The sequence below is a fragment of the Lathamus discolor genome, unplaced genomic scaffold (genome assembly GCF_037157495.1).
Source record: "Lathamus discolor isolate bLatDis1 unplaced genomic scaffold, bLatDis1.hap1 Scaffold_59, whole genome shotgun sequence".
Classification (NCBI taxonomy): Eukaryota; Metazoa; Chordata; class Aves; order Psittaciformes; family Psittacidae; genus Lathamus; species Lathamus discolor.
The window spans coordinates 85,325-110,608 of record NW_027069379.1 but is presented as its reverse complement, the minus strand read 5'-3'; the positions used below and the strand labels follow the sequence as shown (position 1 = coordinate 110,608).

At 60.9% G+C, this 25,284-nt stretch overlaps 4 protein-coding genes and 2 non-coding genes across 7 annotated transcripts; all 6 read right to left on the bottom strand.

Moving 5' to 3' along the window:
- Positions 1-750: 750 nt before the first annotated feature.
- LOC136006729 (U2 spliceosomal RNA) lies at positions 751-941 on the bottom strand. Its single transcript, XR_010609245.1, has one exon. It is a non-coding gene; the product is annotated as a U2 spliceosomal RNA (small nuclear RNA).
- A 4,001-nt stretch (positions 942-4,942) lies between these two features.
- LOC136006724 (U2 spliceosomal RNA) lies at positions 4,943-5,133 on the bottom strand. Its single transcript, XR_010609240.1, has one exon. It is a non-coding gene; the product is annotated as a U2 spliceosomal RNA (small nuclear RNA).
- An 824-nt stretch (positions 5,134-5,957) lies between these two features.
- On the bottom strand, positions 5,958-7,073 carry TMEM223 (transmembrane protein 223). The gene is made up of 2 exons (XM_065664784.1): positions 6,762-7,073; positions 5,958-6,298 (listed from the first exon to the last, which is right to left on the bottom strand). Exons 1-2 carry the CDS (start codon positions 7,042-7,044, stop codon positions 6,000-6,002), a joined length of 582 nt encoding a protein of 193 aa, XP_065520856.1. The 5' UTR covers positions 7,045-7,073; the 3' UTR covers positions 5,958-5,999.
- A 99-nt stretch (positions 7,074-7,172) lies between these two features.
- On the bottom strand, positions 7,173-15,541 carry NXF1 (nuclear RNA export factor 1). Its single transcript, XM_065664781.1, has 21 exons — positions 15,331-15,541; positions 14,479-14,674; positions 14,254-14,383; positions 13,536-13,619; positions 13,351-13,455; positions 13,165-13,245; positions 13,002-13,071; positions 12,516-12,604; positions 12,318-12,425; positions 11,346-11,455; positions 10,023-10,059; positions 9,844-9,912; positions 9,659-9,714; positions 9,454-9,561; positions 9,321-9,379; positions 8,994-9,109; positions 8,879-8,921; positions 8,729-8,801; positions 7,997-8,179; positions 7,567-7,627; positions 7,173-7,323 (listed from the first exon to the last, which is right to left on the bottom strand). Exons 1-21 carry the CDS (start codon positions 15,446-15,448, stop codon positions 7,285-7,287), a joined length of 1,935 nt encoding a protein of 644 aa, XP_065520853.1. The 5' UTR covers positions 15,449-15,541; the 3' UTR covers positions 7,173-7,284.
- On the bottom strand, positions 15,530-19,064 carry STX5 (syntaxin 5). The gene is made up of 11 exons (XM_065664782.1): positions 18,925-19,064; positions 18,549-18,767; positions 18,366-18,436; positions 17,996-18,051; positions 17,821-17,891; positions 17,610-17,726; positions 17,453-17,509; positions 16,913-16,994; positions 16,694-16,794; positions 16,462-16,583; positions 15,530-16,376 (listed from the first exon to the last, which is right to left on the bottom strand). The coding sequence occupies exons 2-11, from the start codon at positions 18,762-18,764 to the stop codon at positions 16,217-16,219; spliced, it is 1,053 nt and encodes a 350-aa protein (XP_065520854.1). The 5' UTR covers positions 18,765-18,767; positions 18,925-19,064; the 3' UTR covers positions 15,530-16,216.
- Positions 19,065-19,902: 838 nt separating this feature from the next.
- NAA40 (N-alpha-acetyltransferase 40, NatD catalytic subunit) lies at positions 19,903-25,164 on the bottom strand. 2 transcript variants are annotated; one of them, XM_065664755.1, is made up of 9 exons: positions 25,035-25,164; positions 23,787-23,883; positions 23,618-23,670; positions 23,437-23,532; positions 22,646-22,804; positions 21,666-21,749; positions 21,497-21,574; positions 21,291-21,352; positions 19,903-20,429 (listed from the first exon to the last, which is right to left on the bottom strand). In XM_065664755.1, exons 1-9 carry the CDS (start codon positions 25,037-25,039, stop codon positions 19,918-19,920), a joined length of 1,146 nt encoding a protein of 381 aa, XP_065520827.1. In that variant the 5' UTR covers positions 25,040-25,164; the 3' UTR covers positions 19,903-19,917. The 2 variants fall into 2 exon arrangements, with proteins under 2 accessions (XP_065520827.1, XP_065520828.1); XM_065664756.1 differs by lacking the exon at positions 21,291-21,352 and having other exon boundaries at positions 20,185-20,429; positions 25,035-25,157.
- Between the last annotated feature and the right edge of the window lie 120 nt (positions 25,165-25,284).

The window sequence follows — 25,284 nt, the reverse complement described above, 5'->3', positions numbered from 1 at the left end:
CACCAACGATAATGGTGATAAGGGAAATAACAAGGGAAGAGAACACGATACCACCCGCCGATACCCAGCCCGACCGAGCACCGACCGACACCTTGTCCAACCCCGCATTGAACCAGCCCTTCCGGGTAACTCCCGGTTACATCCCTGGCATGCCGTGCTGCGCTATGGAACCCCTCTTTGGTCAGTTTGGGTCAGGTGTCCGGTCTCTGCTTCCTCCCGGCCTCCCCTCCTCCCTGGCAGAGCACGAGGCTCACAAAGTCCTTGGCCAGACCAAACATTTGAGCAGTAACTGAAAACATCGGTGCTGTCAGCGCTGTGCCCAGGCCGAAAGTCAAAACCGCAGCGCTGCACCGGCTGCTGAGAAGGAGAGGAAATGACTGCGGCTGCTGAACCCAGGAGAGCCCCTTGTGCCACCGCTCCAGTCCCTGCTGAGGGTCCCTCCCCAGCGTCCTCGTAGCCCCCTTCAGCCCCTGGAAGCTGCTCTGAGCGCTCCTCGCAGCTTCTCCTCTCCAGGCTGAGCAGCCCCAATGCTCTCAGCCCGGCTCCTACGGGAGCTGCTGCAGCCCCTGCTCTGGAGACCATGGACGGGGCTGGGGACGGGACACGGGCTCTGCCCACAGAGCGGGGACCGAGTTACGGCTGAGGGGAGCAGCAGCAAGCGCAGCCCAGGACGGGATGAGGAGCGCATCCCCGCACTCGCTAAAGCTCCCCCGGAGCTCGGCTCTGTCTTTGACCAGCAGCAGGTCCCCGCAGGGGTGCACCGAGCCCGGAGGCGCTGCAATACCGGGACGATGCGCGGAGCGGATGGAGCAAGCTCCGGGGCCGACTCCCACGCCCAAAAATCCGTTTAATATAAAGTCCTCTCATCGAGGACGTATCAGATATTAAACTGATAAGAACAGATACTACACTTGATCTTAGCCAAAAGGCCGAGAAGCGATGCCGGACACCTCCCCTGCCCCCCGGGCCAAGCGGGCCCGCACTCACTCACATCACGGTCACCCCGCTCCGCCCCCAGGGCCCGTTCCCCGCTGCTCTCCCCGCACCGCCCCGCGCCGTTGTCCTCATCCCGCGGGCACCGAACCGGGGTGAACCCCGAGAACCCGCCCGCTGCAGAGCCTCCCGGCAGCCTTTATGATCCACGTGGTGTCTCATTAGCATAGCCCCGCCCCCTGTGCGGTACTGGGGATCTTCATTTGCATCACACCGCATACGTCCCTCACAACGCTAATTTGCATGGGCCCGCCCATTTGGTCGGCCACGCCCACACCCTGCCCCAGGCCGCGCAGGGGGTGGGATGAAGGATGCGCCTGAGAGGCACCGCAATGGGGGAGTTCCTACCTCGGACCCCAAAATTGCCCCTTTACACCCCAAAACTGCTCTGAGCCCTTTCCCAACACTGCTCCCCACCACAGAGCTCTGCTGGCCCCAACCCTGCACCTCAAATGGCTTCAGAATGCCCCAGATTATTCCTTGGGGAGGAAACCGGTCCTGCAGGATGGGCATGAGGAGGCAAGGGTGAAAGTGCCCACTGATCCCAGAGGAGGGTGGGGAGTTGGAGTTAATGAGGCGACTGAGGCTAGCGAGGAGGTGAGAGGGCTCCCCTGAAGCCACCACAGCGGCTCCAGCTGCCCTCAGGGATGACCAAGGTGCTGCGGATGAGGAAGAGCACGGTGGAGCTCAGCACACCCGAGTCTATGGAGCAGGGATTCTTATCTTGGCTAAAGAAAGAGCCAAGCGTTATGAAGAGTTATCGGTGTCTTGGACCTTAGAGCTCATCCAGTTCCAACCCCTGCCATGGGCAGGGACCCCTTCCACTGGAGCAGCTTGCTCCAAGCCCCCGTGTCCAACCTGGCCTTGAGCACTGCCAGGGATGGGGCAGCCACAGCTCTTCGGGGCACCCTGTGCCAGCGCCTCAGCACCCTCATAGGGGAGAGCTTCCTTAAATCCAGTCCAAATCTCCCCTCTTCCAGTTTGGACCCATCACCCCTGTCGCGGTTTAAACCCACTCTGCCATGAATCAGCCACGCAGCCTCTCTTTCATTCCCCCCCTGTTCTTCCCCCCACTCCCGCAGGGATGGGGAGGAGAATCGAAAGAACGCAACTCCCACGGGTTCAGATAAGAGCAGTCCAGGAACTGAGGTGTAACACAAATCACTGCTGCTGCCACCAACGATAATGGTGATAAGGGAAATAACAAGGGAAGAGAACACGATACCACCCGCCGATACCCAGCCCGACCGAGCACCGACCGACACCTCGTCCAACCCCGCAGTGAACCAGCCCTTCCGGGTAACTCCCAGTTACATCCCGGGCATGCCGTGCTGCGCTATGGAATCCCTCTTTGGTCAGTTTGGGTCAGGTGTCCGGTCTCTGCTTCCTCCCGGCCTCCTCTCCTCCCTGGCAGAGCATGAGGCTCAGAAAGTCCTTGGCCAGACCAAACATTTGAGCAGTAACTGAAAACATCGGCGTTATCAGCACTGTTCCCAAGCCAAAAGATCAAAACACAGCACTGCACTAGCTCCTAAGAAGGAGAAAAATGACTGCTGCTGCTCAACCCAGGACATTATCCACCCCTTATTCCATACCATTCACGTCATGCTCAGATCCCACATCTTCAATATGCCATCACTCTTACATATATATATATATATATATACATCTACATGTACACAGAGAAAAAGATCATTTCTTAGTGCATGGACCTATAATGCTGCTGAGTCCATCTGGTCCATGATGTCAGGCTCCATCTCTTGTTAGAGTCTCTCAGAACAGGAGAGGCTGTGTGCAGTGTACACACTCGTGAATAACCTGGGCAATAGTGTCCATTGCTAAGTCCACCCCTCGATCATGAGTCCATCTCTATGTCGCACCTCTGCCCTGATGGCCTGAAGTGCCATGGGCCCACCAGGCTCAAAATAATTCACTGTCCCCTTCAGCAATTTCTGCAGCTTGTTGCTGGGGACCCCATAGAGCTGCCTTCCATCCCCAATGCTTCCAAAGCACTGGAGGGGCCCAGTGGACCAGATCCTCGCTCATACTGTCCCACACACACTGCCACTCATGGCTGTCCAGCCCTGGGGAAGATCTCCTGGTCCTCCTATACCGTCGTCTAACCCCAGACAAGAAGCAAACCTGACTCTGCTTAACTTCTGAGATCAGACAAAACGGCCGTGGGTAGAACACCCTCTGTGTGTGTGCCAGCATGCTGATCCCCATCGCAACCAGCAGGCAGGTCCCAAGGGTACCCAAAGGCCATTCAGACCCTTCAGAACTCTCCAATGACGCTGCTGTGCTTGTCCCTGGGGCTGGTGCAGCTGCCGTGCCTGCCGGCGCTCCCACCACCAGCTTCTCTTTCCCTGGGTGCAGCTCTTCCTGCTCTGCCGTGCTGGGAAATGCTGCGGGGGCTCCTGCATCCTCCCGGGGCTCGGCGGGCGGCTGCCGGGGGACGCTCTCGGCCGCCGCGGGGCTGGGCTCGGCCGCGGGGCTCGGCTCCTCCGCGGGGCTCGGCTCCTCGGCCGCCTCCTCCCGCTGCTCAGCAGCCGCCTCCTTCCCGGGCTCGGGCCCCGCTCCCGCCGCCGCCTGGTCCCCGGGGCCGCTCTCCCGGGCCGCTTCGGCCGCCGCCGGCTCCCGGGGCCGCTCCCCCTCGGCTCCCCGCGGCCTCACAAAGACGGAGGCGAGGACAAGGGCCAGGACGGTGAAGAGCAGTGGGACGGCCGGGTACAAATCCACGGCCACGGCCATGCCTCCCTGCTGCTGGAGCCCACCCGTGTTACAAGCCATTGCCATAAAGTACAGTGAAACAAAAACCTCAGCCCAAGCCCCACACTTGATAAACACTAACACAGGGAATACCGGCTCTAAGTAATGCACTACACTCTGAAACTCTGAGAGCAAGAGAAACAACTTTGAGAGCCAATAAATCAGCACTGTGACGACTATTAATCCGATCATCTCTGTCGTTATCTCAACCCTCTGAGCTCCACGTTGGGCGCCAAAAAGAACTGTCGTGGTTTAAACCCAACCACAAACCTCGTCCACTCACTCCCCCCCTTCCTGCCCTCCCCCTGCTCCTGGAGGGACGGAGAGGAGAATCAAAAAGGATGCAACTCCCACGGGCTGGGATAAGAACAGTTTAGTAACTAAGGTATAACACAAATCACTACTGCTACCACCAATAACAATAATGATAAATGAAATAACAAGGGAAGAGAAGACAACACCTCAGCACCAGTCAACAGATAACTCGCCCCACTCTCCCCAGCCGAGCACCGACCGATACCTCCTCCAACCCTGCAATCCCCCTAGCCCTTCCGGGTCACTCCCCCTTACCTCCTGGGCATGACGTGCTGTGCTATGGAATCCCTCTTTGGTCAGTTTGGGTCAGGTGTCCGGTCTCTGCTTCCTCCCGGCCTCCCCTCCTCCCTGGCAGAGCACGAGGCTCACAAAGTCCTTGGCCAGACCAAACATTTGAGCAGTAACTGAAACCATCGGTGCTGTCAGCGCCGTGCCCAGGCCGAAAGCCAAAACCGCAGCGCTGCACCGGCTGCTGAGAAGGAGAGGAAATGACTGCGGCTGCTGAACCCAGGAGAGCCCCTTGTGCCACCGCTCCAGTCCCTGCTGAGGGTCCCTCCCCAGCGTCCTCGCGGCCCCCTTCAGCCCCTGGAAGCTGCTCTGAGCGCTCCTCGCAGCTTCTCCTCTCCAGGCTGAGCAGCCCCAACGCTCTCAGCCCGGCTCCTATGGGAGCTGCTGCAGCCCCTGCTCTGGAGACCATGGACGGGGCTGGGGACGGGACACGGGCTCTGCCCACAGAGCGGGGACCGAGTTACGGCTGAGGGGAGCAGCAGCAAGCGCAGCCCAGGACGGGATGAGGAGCGCATCCCCGCACTCGCTGAAGCTCCCCCGGAGCTCGGCTCTGTCTTTGACCAGCAGCAGGTCCCCGCAGGGGTGCACCGAGCCCGGAGGCGCTGCAATACCGGGACGATGCGCGGAGCGGATGGAGCAAGCTCCGGGGCCGACTCCCACGCCCAAAAATCCGTTTAATATAAAGTCCTCTCATCGAGGACGTATCAGATATTAAACTGATAAGAACAGATACTACACTCGATCTTAGCCAAAAGGCCGAGAAGCGATGCCGAACACCTCCCCTGCCCCCCGGGCCAAGCGGGCCCGCACTCACTCACATCACGGTCACCCCGCTCCGCCCCAGGGCCCGTTCCCCGCTGCTCTCCCCGCACCGCCCCGCGCTGTTGTCCTCATCCCGCGGGCACCGAACCGGGGTGAACCCCGAGAACCCGCCCGCTGCAGAGCCTCCCGGCAGCCTTTATGACCCATGTGGTGTCTCATTAGCATAGCCCCGCCCCCTGTGCGGTACTGGGGATCTTCATTTGCATCACACCGCATACGTCCCTCACAACGCTAATTTGCATGGGCCCGCCCATTTGGTCGGCCACGCCCACACCCTGCCCCAGGCCGCGCAGGGGGTGGGATGAAGGATGCGCCTGAGAGGCACCGCAATAGGGGAGCTCCTACCTCAGACCCCAAAATTGCCCCTTTACACCCCAAAACTGCTCTGAGCCTTTTCCCAACACTGCTCCCCACCACAGAGCTCTGCTGGCCCCAACCCTGCACCCCGAATGGCTTCAGAATGCCCCAGATTATTCCTTGCAGAGGTAACTGGTCCTGCAGGATGGGTATGAGGATGCGCATGAGGAGGCAAGGGTGAAAGTGCCCACTGATCCCAGAGGAGGGTGGGGAGTTGGAGTTAATGAGGCGACTGAGGCTAACGAGGAGGTGAGAGGGCTCCCCTGAAGCCACCACAGTGGCTCCAGCTGCCCTCAGGGATGACCAAGGTGCTGCGGATGAGGAAGAGCACGGTGGAGCTCAGCACACCCGAGTCTATGGAACAGGGATGCTGGGCTGGGGGCTTCCCGCACTACCAGTGACAAAGCAGGACACGTGGTGGATGGAGGTTTATTGGGAGCCAGCGTTTCCATGGCCTAGAGGTTGCGGTACGCGCCGACGGTGACATCAAAGAGCCGGGGGTTGGAGACCTGCCCCTCCTTGTCCAGCAGGAAGAAGAAGGGGCGTCCCTTCACCTTGAGGGGGATGGTGGCCGGCACCTCGGAGCGGTGGGAGCGGCAGCACACGTGGCGCAGGGGCACGGTGATGGTGGGGCCCTGCCCCAGCCCCAGCGGCCCGTGGGTGCTGATGGACACCTCGGTGCCGCCCTGCAGCAGCGTCACCTTCCGCACGGCGCGCAACGGGAACAGGCACCCGGCTGCAACGATCACGGAGCCTGCGGGGCGGGAGAGGGCTCAGCGCAGGGCCCAGCCCATCCCCGCTGCCCGAGGCTGGGGCCGAGCCGGGTCCCTGCTCTCCTGGGCTCAGTCTGAGCCCGGTGCCGTTGCCCTGGGTCCAGTCTGAGCCTTGTCCCGTGCCCCTGGGCCCGGGCTGAGCCCATCCCTGCCCCACTGCACCCGGTCTGAGCCCGGTCCCACCCTCCTCAGCCCGGTCTGAGCTCAGTCCCGCTGCCCTCAGCCTGGGTCTGCCCTCCTAGGCCCGGTTTGAGCCCGACCCCGCTCCTCTGCACCCGGTTTGAGCCCGGTCCGGCCCTCTTCAGCCCGGACTGAGCCCAGTCCTGCCCCCCTACACCCGCTTTAAGCCCGGTCCCGCTCCCGCTGCCCTGGACCCCGTTTGGCCCGGTCCTGCCCTCTTAAACCCAGCCTAACCCCGGTCCCTCCCCCGCTCCCCGCCCGTACCGAGGGTGAGGCAGGACCCGGTGAAGCCGAAGCGCCATTTGTTATCGCGGGGCCGGAAGGGATCCTCGGGGCCCGGCGCGGGGTCGGGCGCGGGCCGCAGCGCCGTGAAGGCGAAATGCGCCAGGTAGCCCCAGAAGAGCGCCTGCCCCGCGCAGAAGAGCCCGACCAGGCGGAAGAACCGGTCCCGGTCGTGCCGGAACAGAACCACGTCCCGCGGCGGGGCCGCCGCCACCTCCAGCGCTAACGCCGCGGCGGCGGCCCCCCGGGCCCTGGGCGCCGCCATATTGACCCCTTTCTACTTCCGGTTCCCTTCACCCCTTCACTTCCGGCTCTCCGCCGCCATCGCTGTCGTGAACCAACCCCCCACCCCCACCCCCTTTTAAAGGCGCCGCGCCCCCAGAACGCACCGCGTTGGAACGGGGCCGGGAACGGTTTATTTACAAAACGGGAGGAATAAAACGCTGGGAAGAGGGGGGAGGAATAAAACGCTGGGAAGAGGGGGGAGGAACGGGGGGAGCGGCGCTCACTTGAGGAACGCCACCTCCGGGATCTTCCCTTCCAGCTGCAAGAGAGAACAGGGGGGTCAGAGGGGGTCGGATGGGTCTGGGGGGGGGGGGGGGGGTCAGGGGGGGGTCGGATGGGTCTGGGGGGGGGTCAGAGGGGGTCGGATGGGTCTGGGGGGGGGGTCAGAGGGGGTCGGATGGGTCTGGGGGCGGGGTCACAAGGGGTCTGGGATAAGGGGTTCAGATGGGCTTTAGGGGGAGCAGATGGGGGTCAGTGAGGGCTCAGACCGCCCCCCATGCACCTTGAGCTGGGTGAAGACCTGCCCAGCGCGGCCGTAGTCCCAGTCATTGTCCTGCAGGCACCTGGGAGGGGAGAGGATGGAGGAGACATTGGAGACCCCTCTATGGAGCAAAGTGGTCCCTGCCCAGAGCCCTCTGACCCTTCCAAACCCCATCTGACCCCCCCAGACCTCATTTAACCCCCTGCAGACCCCATCTCATCTCTCCCAGACCCCATCTGACCCTCTCCAAAGATCCCATCTCCTTGCTCTCAGACCCCATCTGACCCCCCCAGCCCCCATTTAACCCCAACAGACCCCATCTGACCTTCCCTAAACCTCATTTAACACCCCCAGCCCCTATCTAAGCCCCCCACCCCGAGCCCCATTTAACCACCCCAGCCCCATCTGACCCCTGAACCCCCGCTCCCCTGCCGTGCCCCCCCGGACTCACTTCTGGGACCACTCGAGGTTCATGCCTGACTGCATGGCGAAGGCCGCCAGCATCTCCTGCTGCTCGGCCGCCAGCGTGGGCACGGGGCTGGAGGAGGGGGTGGGCGCGGGCAGGAGGAACGCTTTGCGCAGCTCCTCCGTCGTGGCGTTGCGCACGAAGAGCTCGTCGTTCACAATGCACAGCCTGGGGGGGCACGGGGGGCGGTGTGGGTGCCGCCGTGGGGGGAGAGCGCCAGGGATGGGAGGTTGTCGTTGGGCAATGGTGACAAAGCAGCACCCAGGGGGCAAAAGCAGCTTGAGGTGGTCAAAAAGCATATCCCAATGGCCAAAACCCACCTCCCAGTGGCCAAAAGCATCTCCCAGCAACCAAACGCATTTTGAGATGGCCTAAAAGCATCTCCCAATGGCCAAAACCATCTGGAGATGGCCAAAAGCCATCTCCCAGCACCCACCTCAAGATGGCTTACACCCATCTTCCAACAGCATAAACCATCTTGAAGTGGCCTAAACCATCTCCCAATGGCCAACCCCATCTGCCAAAACCATCTCAAGTTGGCCTAAACCCATCTCTCAAGAGCATAAACCACCTTGAACTGGCCAAAACCATCTCGAGTTGACTCAGACTCATCTCGCACAGGTGAGAATCATCTTGAGATGGCCTAAACCATCTCTCAAGGGCCAAACCCCATCTTCCAACAGCAAAACCCACATGGAGGGGGCCGTTAGCCCTTACCCGGTGTTGCCGGCGGGCACGGCGATGAACATCCGTGTGAAGGCTCGTACCGAATCCCGGGATTTCCCATCCACTGCGGAAGAGCAGGAGGTGGTGACGGGGGGAAGCTGCGGCTGAAGCCCGAGGGGGGACGTGTGGGCTGGAACTCACCTTCCTTGAAGATCCCATGGACAGCGAAGCACAGCAGTGTGTTCTGGAAGGGAGGGGATGGTGAGGAGGGCTCTGGGGAGGGGGTGAGGAGCCCGTGGGGCTGCCCCTCACTCACCGTCTGTGCGCAGATGTCCACCATGAAGGAGTTGATGTCGTGCTGGGTCTTGGGCAGCTCGTTCAGGAAAGCCACCACGTTGAGCCGCGTGTGCTTGAGCAGCTTGAAGCGCATGGCTGGGGGCGGGACGGAGGCTGAGACCTTCCTCCTCCCTCCTCCTCCTCCATTCTCCTTCCTCCTCCCTCCTCCTCTCTCTTTTTCCTCCTCCCTTCTCCCCCTCCCTCTTCTTCCTCCTCTCCTCTTCTCTCCTTCCTCCTCTTCCTCCTCTCCTCACATGGAGCCCACAACCCTCCTTGGGGTGCCCCCTCACAATGGGGCTGGACTTACTGGGATCCTTCAGCTTCTTCACGTTCCTGCTGTCCTTAAAGTACTCGTTCAAGCTGTTCCTGTGGGACAAGCACTTGTAGAAGCCACCCCAAGGCCACAGGGGGGTGCTGGGGGGGGTCCCGGGGGACCATACCTGGGTGGGTTTTGGGGTCCGAAGGGGATGCTGAGGGAGCAGCAGGCGCCATCGTGGTAGGCGTCCAGCAGCCCCTGCCTGTCGCTGGAGTCGTAGATGGAGTAATACCTATGGATGGGGTGGGAAGTGGAAGGGATGAGTGTGAGGATGAGGAGGAGTGGGAACAGAGGGGGGGGACACCCCAACCCCCAACCTCCCCACTCACTGCTGCAGGAACCTCAGCACCAAAACCTTCAGGTCATCAGAGCCGAAGTAGCTGCCCTGGAAAGGGGGGACACAAAGATGGTGACCCCCGCGTGACAGCCGCAAGGCCAGGATGGGGACACAGACACCCCCAGGGTCATGTGTGTCCCCCTCACACCGTGTTGTGTGTTCTCCCCCCATCCTCACCTTGCATGGTGGGAGTGTTGTTGGTGCCTCCACGTCAAAGGCGATCGGTGGAGGCAGCTCGTGCCCATCCTGGGGGGAGGAAACATGGGGCTGGGGGAAGAGAATCCCCTTCCTGCCCCCAGCCCCTTCCTGATCCCCCCCCAAGCCCGTGTCCCCCCCCGTTCCCCCCCCCCACTCACCAGCCGCAGCAGCTTCGGGAACCTCTCTCTGACGGAGCTGCAGAGGGATCGGAGTCACTTTGGTGCCCAGGATCCCCCCCCGTAACAAACCCCAACCCCCTCCCTGCATCCCCCCATCGCTCCCCCCCCGGCTTTTCCCTGCCCTCCCTGTGGGTCGATGGCACTGGGGGCACCCCAAAGCTGCTCCCCATCATCCGGGGGGCGGCTGGTTCTATCCCCACCCCCCCGCCCCAGGGCTGCCCCTGCCCCTTTGGGGGGGATCTCTGAGGGTCCCCGCACCCAGCTCGGGTCTTACCTGGCTCATACTCACCTGGGTGCAGGTGCCTGGAGGAGGGAAAAGGGGGAAGAGGGAGATTCCCACCGGCCGTGGCACAACCATTGGCACGATCCAGCTGTTTACAGCTGTGGAGCTGCTGCTTTGGGACGGGGGGGGGAATGGGATTGGGGGGTGCGGGGTGGGGGGGAGATGGAGATCACCCCCCATCGAGCCAGGAAGGAGTGAAGCCAAAGTGAGGGGGGGCAGAGGGATGGGGACCCCCAGGGCAGAGCCTCTTCTCCTTAGTGCTGCTCCCTCCCGGCTCTGGTTTGGAGCCGCATCCGGAGCCGAGATCCCGAATCCGTTGCTGGGAGCCGGCGCAGGCAAACCCAGGAATGCCACGGGGGGACCTGCCCGGAGCGAGCTGCAGGTGCTGGAGGAGCATCCCCAGCCCAAGCCAACCGCAGCGGAGGCGGCGGCGTTCGGCCACTGCACGGCTGTGCCTGTCTTAGGTTGTTCCTCCCGTGAGGAATCTTACCCGTCTCTGGCTAACCAGCCATCGTCGAGGGCGGAACGCGGGCATGGGGGGAGGCAGCTCCATGGGGCAGGAAGGAATTTTGCCCCACATCAGGTCCTGCACCCCTTAAAATCCCCCTGGAATGGTGGGGGGGGAGCGCTGGCCAAAGCCCCGTCTGCACGGCAGGAGGGCAGGAGCAGCGGGCAGGGAGCGCTGGGGAGAAGAGGCTGTGTGTTCCCAAGGGAGGAGGATGAGGAGGGAAGCAGGGACATGAGGAGGGAAGCCGGGGGGAGGATGAGGAGGGAAGCAGGGGGATAAGGAGGAAGCAGGAAGAAGGGAGCAGGGCTCCGAGCAGCTGAAACGCATCGGCTCCGGCTCCGCACCACGACCGGGGGCTCCGGGGGAACCTCGGGATGGGAACTGGGGGGATCCAGGCACCGCTGAGTGGAACTGGGAGGGGGAAGCAGCCTCTCCTGGTCCTGCCGTGGTGCCCCCCGTGGAGCAGGGGCGGCCCACGGGCCCCTGGGGCCGCCCCAGGCCTAGCACTGACCTGATGTAGGAGGACTGGTCCCGGAAGGCGTCGCACAGGGGGTTCCCATCCAGCCACAGCTCCTCCAGCTTCAGCCCCTTCACCTTGTCCAGCTCCCGCTCGGATTTCAGCTGTGCGGGGGTGGGGGGCAGGGATGGGGTGAGGAGGGCACGGGGATGGGGGGCACATGGAAGGGGGGCCACATAAAGGGGGGAGCACACAGAAAAGAGGCGGGCACACAGAAAGGGGGGCAAACAGGAGAGTGGTCACTTGGAAGAGGGGAGCACACATAAAAAAGAGGGGCACACAGATGTGGGGGGGCACTTAGGAGATGGGAACACACAGGAGATGGGGGCACACATAAAGAGGGGGGTGCACAGGAGATAGGGGGCACAAAGAGTGGGACACACAGAAGGGGGGTCACAGACGAGATGGGGGGCACATAAAGAGGGGGGCACACGGAAGAGAGGTGCACATATAAAGAAGGGGAACACACAGGACATGGGGGCACACATAAAGAAGAAAGCACACAGAACATGGGAGCACATGGAAGATGGGGGGCACACAGGAGAGGGGGGCACAGGAGAAAAGCATGCATAAAGGGGGACACACAAAAGAGGAAGGCACACAGGAGATGGGGGCACACATAAAGAGAGGGAGACATACAACATGGGGGCACACGGAAGAGGGGGGCACAAGACATGGACGCACACAAGAGACGTGGGGCATACTTAAAGATGGGGGCACACATAAAGATGGGGGGCACTTAGGAGATCGGGGCACACAGGACATGGGGGCACATAAAAGGGAGGGCACACAGAAGACAAATGGCACGTAAAGAGGAAGGACAGACACATAAACGAACAGAGAAGATGGGGGCACATAAAGGAAAACACACGTAAAGACAGGAGCACACAAAGAAGGGGCACACATACAGGGGAGGGCCACACATAAAGGGGAGGGTGAGCATACATAAAGAGGGGGGGCACCCACCTCGTTGCGAGAGAGGTCGAGGATCTTGAGCCCGGCTGCTTTCTGTGCCAGCTCGGAGAGGTCATCGAGGCGATAGAGCTTGTTACTGCTCAGGTTGAGGGACTGCAGCTGTAGGGGGGAAACAGGAATGTGGGGGGGTGGGAATGGGAATTGGGTGGGGGGGGAAAGGGATTGGGGGGTCCGCGAGGAGGGGCTCACCTCAGGGATGTTGTCCTCGATGATGCGCAGCACCACCAGCATGCAGCTGCGCTGGTTCAGCACCACATCGATGCTCTGCGCCACCAGGTCTGGGGGGATGAGAATGGGGCGATCAGGGTGGGAATTGGGGGGGATAACAGTGAAAATTGGGGGTTTTATAAGGGGAAATTGGGAAATTACGGGGAGAAATTCAGGAGATCAGAGAATAAATTGTGCAGTGTGAGGAGGAATTTGGGGGAGTAAACGAACAAATCGGAAAGCGAAGGGAGAAATTAAGGGGGTCAGAGAACAAATTGGGGGTTTTATGGGGAAATTGGGGTTGAGGGCCGAAACTGGGGGGATCAGGAGGGAAACTGGGGCATGAAGGGGAAAATCGGGAGGTTTGGGAGTGGAAATTGAAGGGGTTATAGGGGGAAATGGAGGGGTGGGACCCTGCTCCCCACAGCCCCAACCCCTGGTGTCCCCAGGGTAACCGGTGCCTCTTACCTGGGTCCCCGCGGAGGCTCTTGAGGTCCAGAGCTCGCTGGGAGCCATCATATCTCTTGCTCATGCACAGCTGGGGCAGCGCGAGGGGGAGGAAGAGGGTGAAGAGGAAGGACCAGGCAGGTGCTTCCCCTTCCCCTTCCTCTTCCTCTCCCCACACCCTCACCTTCAGCTGCTCAACCTCCTCTGGCTTCAGCTCATTCTGCAGGGACTGAGGCGGAGCCGAGGCATTGATCACGATCACCACCTACAACAGCAGAGAGCTGCGAACAGGCCCCTGCTGAGGGAAGGAGCAGGCTCCGTGCCCCGGGATCATTCCCATGGGAAGCGCAGCCCCGGAGGAGCCTCTCACCTTGTAGTTATCCCTGTCCGTGATCTTGCGGGAGACCTGCTTGAGCGCGCTGGCGGTGGTGGCATCCTCCACGTAGAATTGAGCTCGGTTGTGGTCGTAGTGGAACTGTGAAAGGTCGGGATTGAGCTTCCAAATCATCCTAAACCCCCCCAAAACGGGAAGAAAGGGCCCCCCCTCCCCCTCACCTCGACGGGGGTGAAGGGGACGCTGCAGAGGTTCTGGATGGAGCTCAGCAGCCAGGACTTGTCGTACTTCTTGCCATAGGGGATCTGGAAGAGGCACGAACCCAGTGGCAGGCAAAGAAAGACAATGAGAAACTGGAAAAGACTGGGCTAAACTGCACTATTCCAGTTGGAAACAAGTGGGAGGGATGATCTGGATTGTTTCAGTGCTGTCCTGAAGGGAAAGGGTGCTCTCCAGTGGGTTATTCCATAACAAACACCATGTCTGCGTTATATAACTCATCCTTATTCCAGGAATACCTGCAATTCCTTCAGGCCTCAATTGGCAACATCTCCCATAGCTGGTTCAGCTTTGATTCCCAATGGATTTAACCTGTTTTCCAGGTGTCATCCTCCTTTTCTGCGGCTTAAATCGCTATTCCATGGATTTATATCCTTTTCGGGTATTTTCTGATCCCTCCTGTGATGGCACCCCAATCCTTTTTCCTGGCAGCCTATTTCCAGCAGGAATTCTTTCTAATATCCCACCTAAAGCTCTGCTGGTGAAACATGAGACTACTTTTCTCCATCTCAAGCCTTCGGAAAAAACATTTTTCTCCCTCTCCCTGCTGCAACAGCATTCCAGTCTCCATCCCCATTCATGTGCCATGGAAAACCAGGTGCCCCTGGCCCCATCCCATTCCTGTGCCATGGAAAACTGGATGCCCCCATCCCCACTCACCGTGATCTTGAACCAGTTTCTGCGCCCCCCTTCCCGGCTGGATCCGCTGCTCCGCTCCGGCGCAGGCAGATCCCTCCGGACCGTGATGTGGATGTTGGCCGTGCGGTTGGGCCGGGGCCCATAGGGCAAGCTGGGAATGCAGGGAAGAGTGGAGCCAAGGCCTGGCACCCCTGGCAAACGCCATTATCCCAGTTTCCCGGGGTGGGGGGATCCCCCTGCACTCACTATCGGGCATGGGGGCCGTCGTGTGCGTCGCTCATGGGGACGTCTCCGTCGTCGTCGTCGGGGCGCGGGCGCCCCCCGGGGCCGCCCCGGCTCCGCGCCCGCGGGGTCACCTCGCTGTACATCTTGCCCCGGAACGGGCCCCGGCCCTTCTTCCGCCGGCCCGAGAACACGCGCCCGCCCACCCGGTCATCGTGCTCTGCCGGGGGCACCGGGAGCCACGCTCGGTGGGGGGCCCAGCCCTGAGCCTTGGAACCCCACGAACCCCCTGCAGGGCCCCATCTCCTGCCGCTGGGGCTCCAGCCCCATCTTCTGACCCCCGTTCCCTGTCCCTGACCCACATCTCCTCTGTGAACCCCCCCCTCCAGGCCCCCATCTCCCCTCTGTGACTCCCATTATCCCCGACCCCCATCTCCTTCCTCCAACTCCCATCACTTCCCCTGGACCACTCCCCCTGCCCTCCAAGCGACTCCAAGTCCCCAACCCCGACCCCTTTACCCAAACCCCCTTTATCTGACGCCCACCTCCCCCCTCTGACCCCAAGCTCCTCTCTCTGGATCCCCATCTCCTCCCTCCACGCCCCATCCCCGATCTCCGTACCCCGACCCCGTTTATGTCCCCCTGACGCCAGCCTCCCCCCTCTGACCCCATCCCCTCTCCCCTACCCCCTCCTCCACCCTCCAGACCCCACCTCCCTCCTCAGGCCCCATTCCCCTCCAGGCCCACAGCCCGGGCCTAGCACCGCCTCCAACCCCCGCGGCCTACAGAGCCCCGCTCGTCCCGCTCCTCCCGGACGCCCCCTCCGGGGCTCTCCCCCGCCCCCCTTCCCGTCCCGGCCCCGGCGCCGCCGCTCACCGCTGAACCCGCCCTTGGCCTCCTCCGCCATCGCCGCCACCGGCAGCCGCGGCCTCACCGCCGGGCCACGCCCCCGTTCGTCACTTCCGCCCAGAGCTCCCGGCCTCCCTACACGCATGCGTAGTCACGCCCAAGCCAAACCTGCCCCGAAACCATTCAGACGTCACCGGTTCGAATCCCGCTCACTGAAGAACGAAACTCGGAAGAGGAACCCACCAATACCATGGGGTCCCACGGCTTTAATGGGGACTGCAGCACCCCAGGGTGGGTCCAGGGGGTTTAACGGGGGTCCCACCCAGGGGCCCTATCGGGGTCCACAGCTCCCCACGCAGGGGGGTCTCACAGTTTTAAAGGGGTCCAAAATGTTTAAGGGAGGGACTTCAGCCCCCCCCCCGAGGGTCCCACAGCCCCTCCAGGGGCCATACTGGGGTCCACAGCCCTTCCCCAAGGGTCCCACAGATTTAAGGGGCTCTGCAGCTCCCCACGAGGGTCCCAAGTGTTTAATGGGGGTCCTCAGCCCCCCCCAGGGGACCCCCCGGGGTCCACAGCCCCCCTCCAGGGGGTCCCACAGCTTTACGAGGGGGCTGCAGCCACTCCGGGGGCAGGGGGTGGCAGCATTCCCGGTAATCCTGGCCCCCCCAGCAGGGGTCTGCAGCCACCATGACCGGCTGGGAACAGGGACCAGCCTCAGCATAGGCTGCGGGACCTGCAGGGGGAGAGCTGGTGCTGCCCCCCACACCCTGCGGGGGACAATGAGGGGGTCCCCGGGGCACTTGGGGGGGTTCCAGCAGACCCCACCCCCACAGCAGTGTCCATCTCCGAGCCCCACAGAGCACGGATCAAGTCCATCTGTCCCATCCGGTGGACAGGGAAAAGAAAGAGACCCTCAGGCCAGGAAAACAACGAAGACGATGAAGAAGACGATGAGGATGAGGAAGATCTTGACCATCAACCACCGGTTGGATGTGACCGACTGGAAGTACTTGAGGATCTCCCCATGAGCCGCCTCCACGTTCAGCTGCGCGTCCTCCACGCTCGCATCGATCCTGCCATGGGATGGGGCACAGTGAAAGGAGGCACGGACAGAAAGGATGGATGGAAACGGAGCAGGTGGGAAACTGGGAATGGCACCTCTGGATCGTCTCCTCTTGCTCCTTCACCATATGAGCCAATTGCTGGAAGATGGATCCCAGCTCCACGATGGTGGATTCAATGTTCTGCATTGTGTCTGCCCGGCTCTGGATGTAGGAATCCTGCAGGACAACGGCAGGAGCATCATTCTCCAAGCTCATTCTGGGGGGGGTGGACACCACACATCATTGTTCCCCCCCATGACACCAGGACCCATTGTCAGTGTCCCCACCTGCTCATCGATCAGTTGGAGCTGTTGGCTCGTCCGTGCGTCCATCTCGATGGCCACGGAGCCAGCACGTGGGGACTCATCCTGCAGCACTGTGGAGCTGCCTATGGGGAGATAGGGGGAGTCCATGGGGTGTGTGTGTGTGGGGTTCCATGGGGTGTGTGTGTGGGGTAAAGACCCTCATGTCCCCCTCCCGGCACCCCAACCCCCCCATGGACTCACCCATGTTGCCGGCAGCAAGGGGCAATGCGGACACAGGGGCACGGGAGAAGTGTTCGCGGCGGCTACGCTGCTGCTTCAGGTTCTGGGGGGGAAATGGGAGTTATGGGGGGGATGGGGGGGAAATGGGGCAAAGAAGGTCTGGGTCACACTGGAGGGCAATAGGGGAGTCAACAGGGGGAAAAGGGGGGAAAAAAGGGATGTTGGGGAGGAAAGGGGAGGGAAAAGGGGAAAAAAGCGCAGATGGAGGGGACCGGAGAGCAGTGGAGGAGTCAGAGGGAGAAAAGGGGGGAAGGAGGGGGTTGGGGGGAAATGGGGGAGGGAAAAGGGGAGAAAAGAGGGAGAAAAAGGGGGAAAGTGGGAAGAATGGGGGGAAAAGGACTCAGAAGGGTGGGGGACAAATGGGAGACAAATGCAGGATAAGAGAAGGTTGGAAAAAAAGGGGGGGGCAAAGGTGGGGATGGAAGAAAAAGGGGATAGGAGGAAAATAGCGGGATGTAAGGAGAAGGGGGGGACCCAAGGAGAAGGGGGGCAGCGCCTCACCTCTGTCCGCACCTCTAGCACTGACTTAAAGTCATTGGACATCGAAGCCAGTTTGGACTGAGGAGGGAAGGATAAAAATGAGCCGGGGGGGGGATGCATTTGTCCCTGTGTGCCTCCCCCATGTCCTCCCCCGTGTCCCCCCACTCCACGTCCCCACCTGCAGCGACACCACCACGGTGTTGGAATGGGTCTGGACGTGGCGCCCGTTCTGCCCCCCCCGTGCCCGCACCACCTCCTGCAGCTGCGCGATTTGCTTGTTCAGGCTGTTGATGTCCTGCAATGGAAGGGGGTTGGGGGGGGGTGGTGGTGTCAGGAACATCCCATAATACACACATGCCCTCCTATACTCCCCCCCGGGCCCCCCAGACCTGTTTGATGATGTAGGTGAGCTCCTCGATCTCCACGGCTTTGTCATCGAACAGCGATTTCCTCTTGGCCACTGTTTGGGGGGGGGAAGGGGATGAGGAAATGGGGGGGATCAAGGCACCCCATTGCACCCCCACTTTGTGCCCCCTCCCCCCCAGTTTCTTCCTCCCCACTCACGGATCGTCAGTTTCTCCAGCTTGGCAAAGGTGTTGCTCAGGTCCTTTCCGATGCGCCTGGTGGGGGGAGGGGGTGTCAGAGATGGGGGAGCCCCAATCCCCCCCATCCCCCTCCCACCCTTGTTGTGTCCCCCCCTTTAACCCCCATCATTCCCATTCAATGTGAGGGCCTCTTAACCCCTCCCACTGCTCCCCCAAGCTATGGGTCACCCCATCCCTGCACCCCCCCATGGGGTCCCCAAGACCCCCCTCGCTGGGACCCCCGCAAGCCCTGTCCCACTCCTCTCCCTACTGGGGTCTCCCCCACTGCTCCCCCTAAATCAGCTCCCCCCATTCCCCCATCATGTCCCCCCCCTGTCGCCCCCCCTCACTTGGCCATGAGGCTGAACTCGCTGCGCTGCCGCCCGGCCCCCGGTGCCGCTCTCCCGGGCTGGGCCCCGTCCTGCGGTGGAGAACGGGGAGGGGGGGGTTTCAGACCGGACGGGGGGGTGAGCGACACCCCGAAACCGGATGGGGGGGGAAGTGGGAACGGGGTGGGGGGGGGGGGCACTCACCTGCCGGCCCTGCAGCGATTTACAAGCGGACAGGAACTCGTGGGTCCTGTCGCGACACGACATGACGTCCGGGCCGGGCGGGGGGAGCGCGGCGAGAACCGTCGGTGGCGGCGGAAGAGGGGGGGTGTGCGGGGGGGTCACGGTTTGCGTCTGGGGCGGCCCCACGTAAACGCCCGGTTCCCGCTGCCTGGAGCCGTGCCGGCGCCGCGCGTTCATCGGCTGCGGGGGGGGGGGGGGGGGGGTCAGCACCGGGACCCCCCCCTCGGGTTACCGGAACCTCCCGGCCCCGCTGCTCCACCAGAGGGCGGCAAAGTGCCGCTGGGGGCGTGGCCACCCCCGCTAAGCCCCGCCTCCTTCTCCCTCCCCGCGCGCTCACCGGGGCTCGGGTCGGGGCCTGGCGCCGTTACCGGGATCCACCGGCCGCGCTGACGTCACTGCCACGTCTCTTCCGGCTAGGACATCATGTGGCCTGCCGGAAGTTGAACTCGATTGGTTGGAATCCCGGAAGTACTCTTCAGGGAAGCGGAAGTTGCTCTCATGAGAGTGGTTGCCTAGCAACGGGCCGCGCCTATGAAACGGACTTGAGCTGCCCCGCCCCTAGCAAGAGGCCCCGCCCCTTAGCAACAGCATCACCCCCTAGCAACAGGGCTCCCCTCTCCATCCAGCAGCCCCCGCCCCCCCAACCCCTCCCCCCCACCCCGGAAGGACCCAAGCGGTTGCAGGGTGGAACGGGCTTTATTGGGGTGCTGGAGGGAGCCGGATGGCGCCGAGTGCGTTGGGGGATGGTCCCGGAGAGCGCTGGTCCCGCGGGGAGCAGGAGGTGGCGGCGGAGGGGTCACTCCCGCTTCTTGTAGTCCTCGAGGTGGCTCAGGATCCAGCCGCTGGGCGCGAGGAACGCGATGAAGATCGCGGTGAGCCCCAAGATGGTCTCCTGCGGGCACAGCGGCATCAGCACCGCCCCAAGGTCACCCCGAGCCCCGGTTGTGCCCCGGCTCCCCCCCAGCCCCGCGGCTCACCCCGGTCCCGAGCGGCTCCTGCGGAGGCCCCGAGATGAGGCCGCGCGGGGCCGGGCCGGGCCGGGCCACGGGGCGCAGGAGAGAGCGGGCGAGGTGCACGGCGAGCGGCATGGCGGCGGAAGTGGCAGAGTTACGTCACTTCCGGTGCAAGATGCGGCTCTTCCGTCCCTGGCCTTCTGCGTAACGACGTAGCACTCCTCGCCCTGCTCCCTTTTGTAAACCACGCCCCCGATTACATCTACATCCAATCACAGCCCTGCTCCTACCCAGAGGCCACGCCCCCTCCGCATCAAGCCGTTCCTCACGTCCCGCCCCATTCGTGGAAACCAAGGCCCCAATAAAACCCCCGCCAATCACAAGCCCGCTCCTGCGCACAGGCCCCACCCCCACCGGCTCCTCCAGCCCGCTGGGGGGCGCTGTTGGCCGTGCCCAACCTGAAGGTTTTTAATTCTTTTATTCCTTACATACAAACAAAACGCAGAAAAACAACAAGAAAACGGGAGGTGGGAGGGGCCTCGACTCCTGCGAGGGCCCAAACCCACCCAAAATAGGTACAATCCCCTTTCCACCCCCACCCACCCCCCAGAAAGGGGCCCCCACGAGGGTTTCGGGGGCACCCCATCACCCATTGGGTGCAGCGGGTCCATGGGGTGGGTTCCTCGGAGGTGACGCACTGGGTTTGGGGTGAAAGTGTGGGATTTGGGGTGCGGGGGGGGCTCAGTGGCAGCAGCCGCTGCAGGGGCCCGTGCCCAGCCCGGGGTGGGGGTGGCTCTCCCCGTACTTGGTGCAGCGGCTGAGGATCTCGTAGGAGGAATCGTCCCCGCAGCAACCGGAGGCGCTGGGAGAGGCGGCATCAACCTCGAACCTGGGAGGGGGGGAAGAAAGGGTGGAGTCACCCTGGCCCCGCCCCCCTGCCCAAGGCCACACCCCTTGAGACACTGACCCCACCCCCTTCACCCTGACCATGCCCCCCTCTGTCACCCCGACCCCCCCCTCCGGCTGGTGTGGGAAGGGGAATGGGGGGACGGGGGGGTGGAACACGTGGAAAAGGGATGAAAATCCCTAAAAATATATGGAAAAGGGATTAAAATAGCCCTGGGGGGAACAACTGGAAAATGGGGTAAAAAACACGCAGAAAGGGGGTTAAGAGTAAAAACATGCCTGGAAAATGGGGTTAAAACACGCTAAAATGCCCAGAAATGGGATAACATTCGCTAAGAATTTCTGGAAAAGTGGTGTAAAAAAAATAGTTGCGGGGGTGGGGGGGGGGTGGGTGGGAAGGGAAACACCTAGAAAACAGGGTAAAATACCCTGGAAAATGGGGTTAAAAAACCAAAACATACAAAAAAATAATTCAAACACCTTAAAATCCACCTGGAAAAGGGGCAAAAAATGCAAACTCTGGAAAACAGGCTAAAACTGCATGGAAAATGAGACAAAACCACCTGGAAAAGGGGCAAAATTCCCCCGGAAAACATCAAGGAAAAGGGGCAAAATTCCCCCGGAAAACATCAAGGAAAAGGGTTAAATACTGAGCAAGGAGTTAAAACTCCTGGAAAAGTGACAAAACCCCCTAGAAATAGGACAAAGTTCCCTGAAAACGGGTTTAAAACTCCCTGGGAAAAGGAGCAAAAATCCCTTTGGAAAATGGGGTAAAAAACCCTTGGAAAAGGGGCTCAAATCCCTCCAGGAGCTGGCGCTGAGGGGGGGGATCCCGAGCACCCACCTCTCTGGGCTGCCCCTGTCCCGCCTGCCCGCGTCGCCCGGCCCCGGCACGTTGTGAGCGCACTGCAAGCAGACAGTGGTGCGAGAACAACGTGTTACAGTCGGACCCACAACACCTCCAGCAGCCCCCCCCCCACCCCCACCATTCCCCAGGGCTGGAAAACGGAGTGAAATCCCGGGAATTGGGGGTGTTTGAGGAGCACTTACTGCAGGGCCTCACGGAAGAACTGGTATGCGCCGTGGTTGTGCTTGAAGACCGTCAGCATCACCTTCTTCATCTGGGTGCTGGGGGGTGGAATGCAGAAATAGGGGTTCAGGGTGGGGTGTTCACCCCCAAAACCGCCTGGTTTGCCCCCAAAACAAGCCCCGCTGTTACCTGTTGGCCACCAACTGGAGGATTTGGAGGAGGAATTTGCCCAAACCTCGCCGCCGGACACGGCTCTCGAGCTGCACCTCATAGCTGTGGGGACAAAAACACCCAGGGGGGAGGGAGGGAAGTGGTAACAATGGATTTGGGGGCAGTACAGCACATTATTGAGGGGTTCATCCCATTTTTGGGGGGGTCTGCCCCAATTTTGGGGGGTCTGCCCCAATTTTGGGGATCCATCATGTTTTTCAGGGATTCCATCCCATTTCTCAGGGAGGTTTCACCCCATTTTTGGGGTGGAGCACCCCATTTCAGTGGGGCTCATTTCAGTTTTGAGGCTCTTGCTCCATTTCAGGGGGTTCAGCCCATTTAGTGGGGTTTCACCCCAGTGTTTGAGGGGTTCATCCCATTCTGGGGGTAGCTCACTCTGGTTTTGGGGGGGTTCACCCCACTTTTGGGGGCTTTTCACCCTGTTTAGGGAGTTTTCATGCCCGTTTTGGGGGGGTCACCTGGTTTGGGGGGTGGCCCACTCCATTCGGGGGTGGCCCACTGTTTTTGAGGAGTTCACTCCATTTCCGGGGGGCTCACCCCATTTAGGTGGGTTTCATCCTCCTTTTATAGGGAGGTCCTTCTGGTTTTGGGGAGCTTTCATCCTATTTTGGGGGGGGGGGGTTCCAGCCTATTTTGGGAGGGTTCATCCCATCTTTTGTGGCTTTCAATGCCCATTTTCAGGGGGTTTCACCCCCTTTTGTGTGTGTGTGTGTGTGTGTGTGTGTGTGTTTCATCCCATTCTGGGGTGGTTCACTCCGATTCTGGGGGGGGGTCATCCAACTTTTGAGGGGGTTCATATCATTCTAGAGATGGCTAACTCTGCTTTTAGCTGGGTACACTCTGCTTTTGGGGGCGTCATCCCAACCCAGGGGTGGCTCACTCCAATTTTGGGGGATTCACCCAATTTTGGGGGGGTTTCACCCCATTTTGGGGCTCACCAATAAAGAACCTCGTCGCCGCACTCGACGTCGAAGCGGAAGTGGGAGAAGGCAACGGGGCTGGCCCCGGCCTCGCGGGCAATGAGGTACCAGGCGCGCTCATCCCGCAGCTCCTCCCGCTTCTCCCGCTCCTTCCAGCCCCACTCGCTCTGCTCGTACCTGGATTAGGAGGAAAAAGCAGGATCTGGGTCAAAGACAACCACAAGGGGCAGAAAAACCCCAAATCCCAACTGGTTTAGTGGGGGGGGGGGGGGGGGGGGGAATCAAATCCCAGCAATTTTGTGGCCCTAGAACCTCCCACATAAGTTTTGGGTGGCAAAACCCAAACCCCAACAGTTTTGGGACATAGAATCCCCAGTTTTGGGTACTGAACCCAAATTCCAACAATTGAGGCCCCTACAATCCCCCAATTTGGAGTTGTTAAACCCAAACCCCAGTGATTTTGAAGCCCTAAAAGACCACAAATGTGGGAGTATAAAACCTGAACTTCGAAGTCCTGGGGCTCTAGAACACCCTAAACCACTTATTAGGGGGCAAAACCTGAACCCAAATTAATTTGGGGCCCAAATTTTTGGGGTGTTAAACCCAAACCCTGACAATTCTGGGTCTGTAGACCTGAACCCCAACAATTTTGAGCAGAAATAAACCAACACCACAGGTTTAGGGCAAAACCAAGCTCCAAACCCACCCCCTTTCACAGTCATGATCTGGGGGCAGAGACCCCCAAAATCCCAGCAGCTCCCCTGGGATTTGGAGGCACAAACCCCGTCTTCCCTTGGGATGTCACTCACAGTGTCTGCATGTTGGCCTTGGTCAGCTCAAAGGCCCACTCCAGTGTGGCAGGCTCCAGCCCAGAGACACGTTTGCACTCGATGGCGACATTCAAACTATGGAAGATGCCAGGTGGAAAACAGCATTGGCACCGGGAATATCCAGGAACAGGCCGGGAATGTTGGGGGCACCAACACTCACCCATTGCGGTCGTACTTCTTGAACACTGGGAAAGCTTCGAGGGGATCTTGGAGCTGGAAGGGAACCAAAGAGTACCCCCAAGGAGAACCCAAACCCGGGGGGGGACACAACATTGGGATTTGCACCAACATGGAGGGGTCTCACCCCATTTCCACCCCGGGACACTCACTTTGTTGGCAGCTTCCACCTTGGCGCACACAGCGGCCATGGCTGCCCGCTCCTCCAGGCGCTTCTGCTTCTTCTCCTTGGCTTTGCTGGATTTCCTCTGGGAAAAAAAAAAAAAAAAATCAGAGAATTTCACTCAATTTGGGGCTATTTTAACAAAAACACCCCTCTCCCCCCCTCCCCCCCCAAAAAATCCCTCTGAGAATTCATAATAATTAAAGCCCAGGCACAGAAAACCAAGCAAGTTGAAGAGTCTACCCTAAAATCCATGGAATAAAAGTGATTCTGGGTTAAAAACCAGTGTTTTGATGAGTGTACTGGGGGGTGGGGTGGGTGTTGAACCATCCGTTCAGCACTAATGTAACTAAATGAGCAGGGGTTTGCCTCAAAATCTTGGGTGGTTTAATGCTCGAAGAGATGGCATCTGCATAAAGTTCATGTTTCTAAGTGTTTCTCTTCAGCTTAAGGAGCTTACCCCCTGAAATGAGCCAAAGATTGGGGTTTTACCCCAAAATGAAGGGGGAAAAGCCCCTAATCCTGGGGGATCCCTCCAAACTGGGTGCATCCCCACACCTATGGGGCACTGCAGCAGGTCTGGGGATTCCTAAGCTCTGCCTCTGGCACAACCAAGATCAACAGCCCCAAAAGTGAGGGTTTCACAGGGAAAAGAGGGGTTGGGGGGGCACACAGGGTAAGTGTCCCCAGAAACACCTGTAGGGGCTCCAAAGGGAAATGAGGGTGTTTGCAATCCCAAATCCCTTAGAAGGGTCCTATATTTCCTCATGGGAGCCCTTGAAGGGTCCCAAAACTACTCAGAGTGGCCCCAAAAGCCCTCTGATGAGTCCAAATCGCCTCAAAGAGTCCCAACCTCCACACAGGAGCCCCCAAACCCTTCGAGGGCCCCGAATTCCCTCAGAGAAACCTCATAAGAGCCCCAAATGCCCTCAGATGCTCCCAGATCCTCACGAAGAGTCTCAAATCCCCATGCGAGGCCCCAAACCTCCACGCAGGAGCCCCAAACCCCTCCGATGGTCCCAAATCTCCTCATGGCAGCCCCAAACCCCCCCACAGGAGATCCCGAGCCCCTCGGGTACCCGCAGGAGAGGTCCCAGAGGCCTCACAAAGCCCCAGATCCCCCCACAGCAGCGCCCCAAACCCTCGGAGGGCCCCAGAGGAGCCCGAGCCCCTCCCGGAAGGACCGAGCCGGCCCCGGCACAGGCCCCGGCACAGGCCCCGCCGAGGCCTCCCTCACCCCATGGCTGCGGAGCGCGGCGCCTCTCGGAGCGGGGACGCGGACAGGACTGAGGGGACGCGCGGGAGCGCGCCCTATATATATGGGGGGGTGGCGGTGGAAGAGCGCCGTTATGCGCATGCGCACTGTGTCGGAGCGAGAGGGGAGGGGCTGAGATGGGCGGGGCTAGGGGATGCGCGTGCGCAGTAGAGGGCAAGGGGAGGGAGGGGGGGAGCCGGCGCGTGGAGGCAGCTTTGGGCGCGAAGGCAGC

Excerpts from the sequence above, each read along its gene's own strand:
- TMEM223 (XM_065664784.1), bottom strand. The coding sequence starts at position 7,044 with ATGGCGGCGCCCAGGGCCCGGGGGGCCGCCGCCGCGGCGTTAGCGCTG. Across the intron at positions 6,299-6,761 it reads CGGGTCCTGCCTCACCCTCG|GCTCCGTGATCGTTGCAGCC; the intron begins GTACGGGCGGGG and ends CCCGCCCCGCAG.
- NXF1 (XM_065664781.1), bottom strand. The coding sequence starts at position 15,448 with ATGCGTGTAGGGAGGCCGGGAGCTCTGGGCGGAAGTGACGAACGGGGG. Across the intron at positions 13,246-13,350 it reads CGGACAGGGATAACTACAAG|GTGGTGATCGTGATCAATGC; the intron begins GTGAGAGGCTCC and ends CTGCTGTTGTAG. Across the intron at positions 12,426-12,515 it reads TCGAGGACAACATCCCTGAG|CTGCAGTCCCTCAACCTGAG; the intron begins GTGAGCCCCTCC and ends TCCCCCCTACAG.
- STX5 (XM_065664782.1), bottom strand. The coding sequence starts at position 18,764 with ATGAACGCGCGGCGCCGGCACGGCTCCAGGCAGCGGGAACCGGGCGTT. Across the intron at positions 17,892-17,995 it reads GCTGGAGAAACTGACGATCC|TGGCCAAGAGGAAATCGCTG; the intron begins GTGAGTGGGGAG and ends CCCCCCAAACAG. Across the intron at positions 16,995-17,452 it reads TGCTAGAGGTGCGGACAGAG|AACCTGAAGCAGCAGCGTAG; the intron begins GTGAGGCGCTGC and ends TTTCCCCCCCAG.
- NAA40 (XM_065664755.1), bottom strand. Across the intron at positions 22,805-23,436 it reads AAGGCCAACATGCAGACACT|GTACGAGCAGAGCGAGTGGG; the intron begins GTGAGTGACATC and ends CTCCTAATCCAG. Across the intron at positions 21,353-21,496 it reads TTCTTCCGTGAGGCCCTGCA|TGCGCTCACAACGTGCCGGG; the intron begins GTAAGTGCTCCT and ends GTCTGCTTGCAG.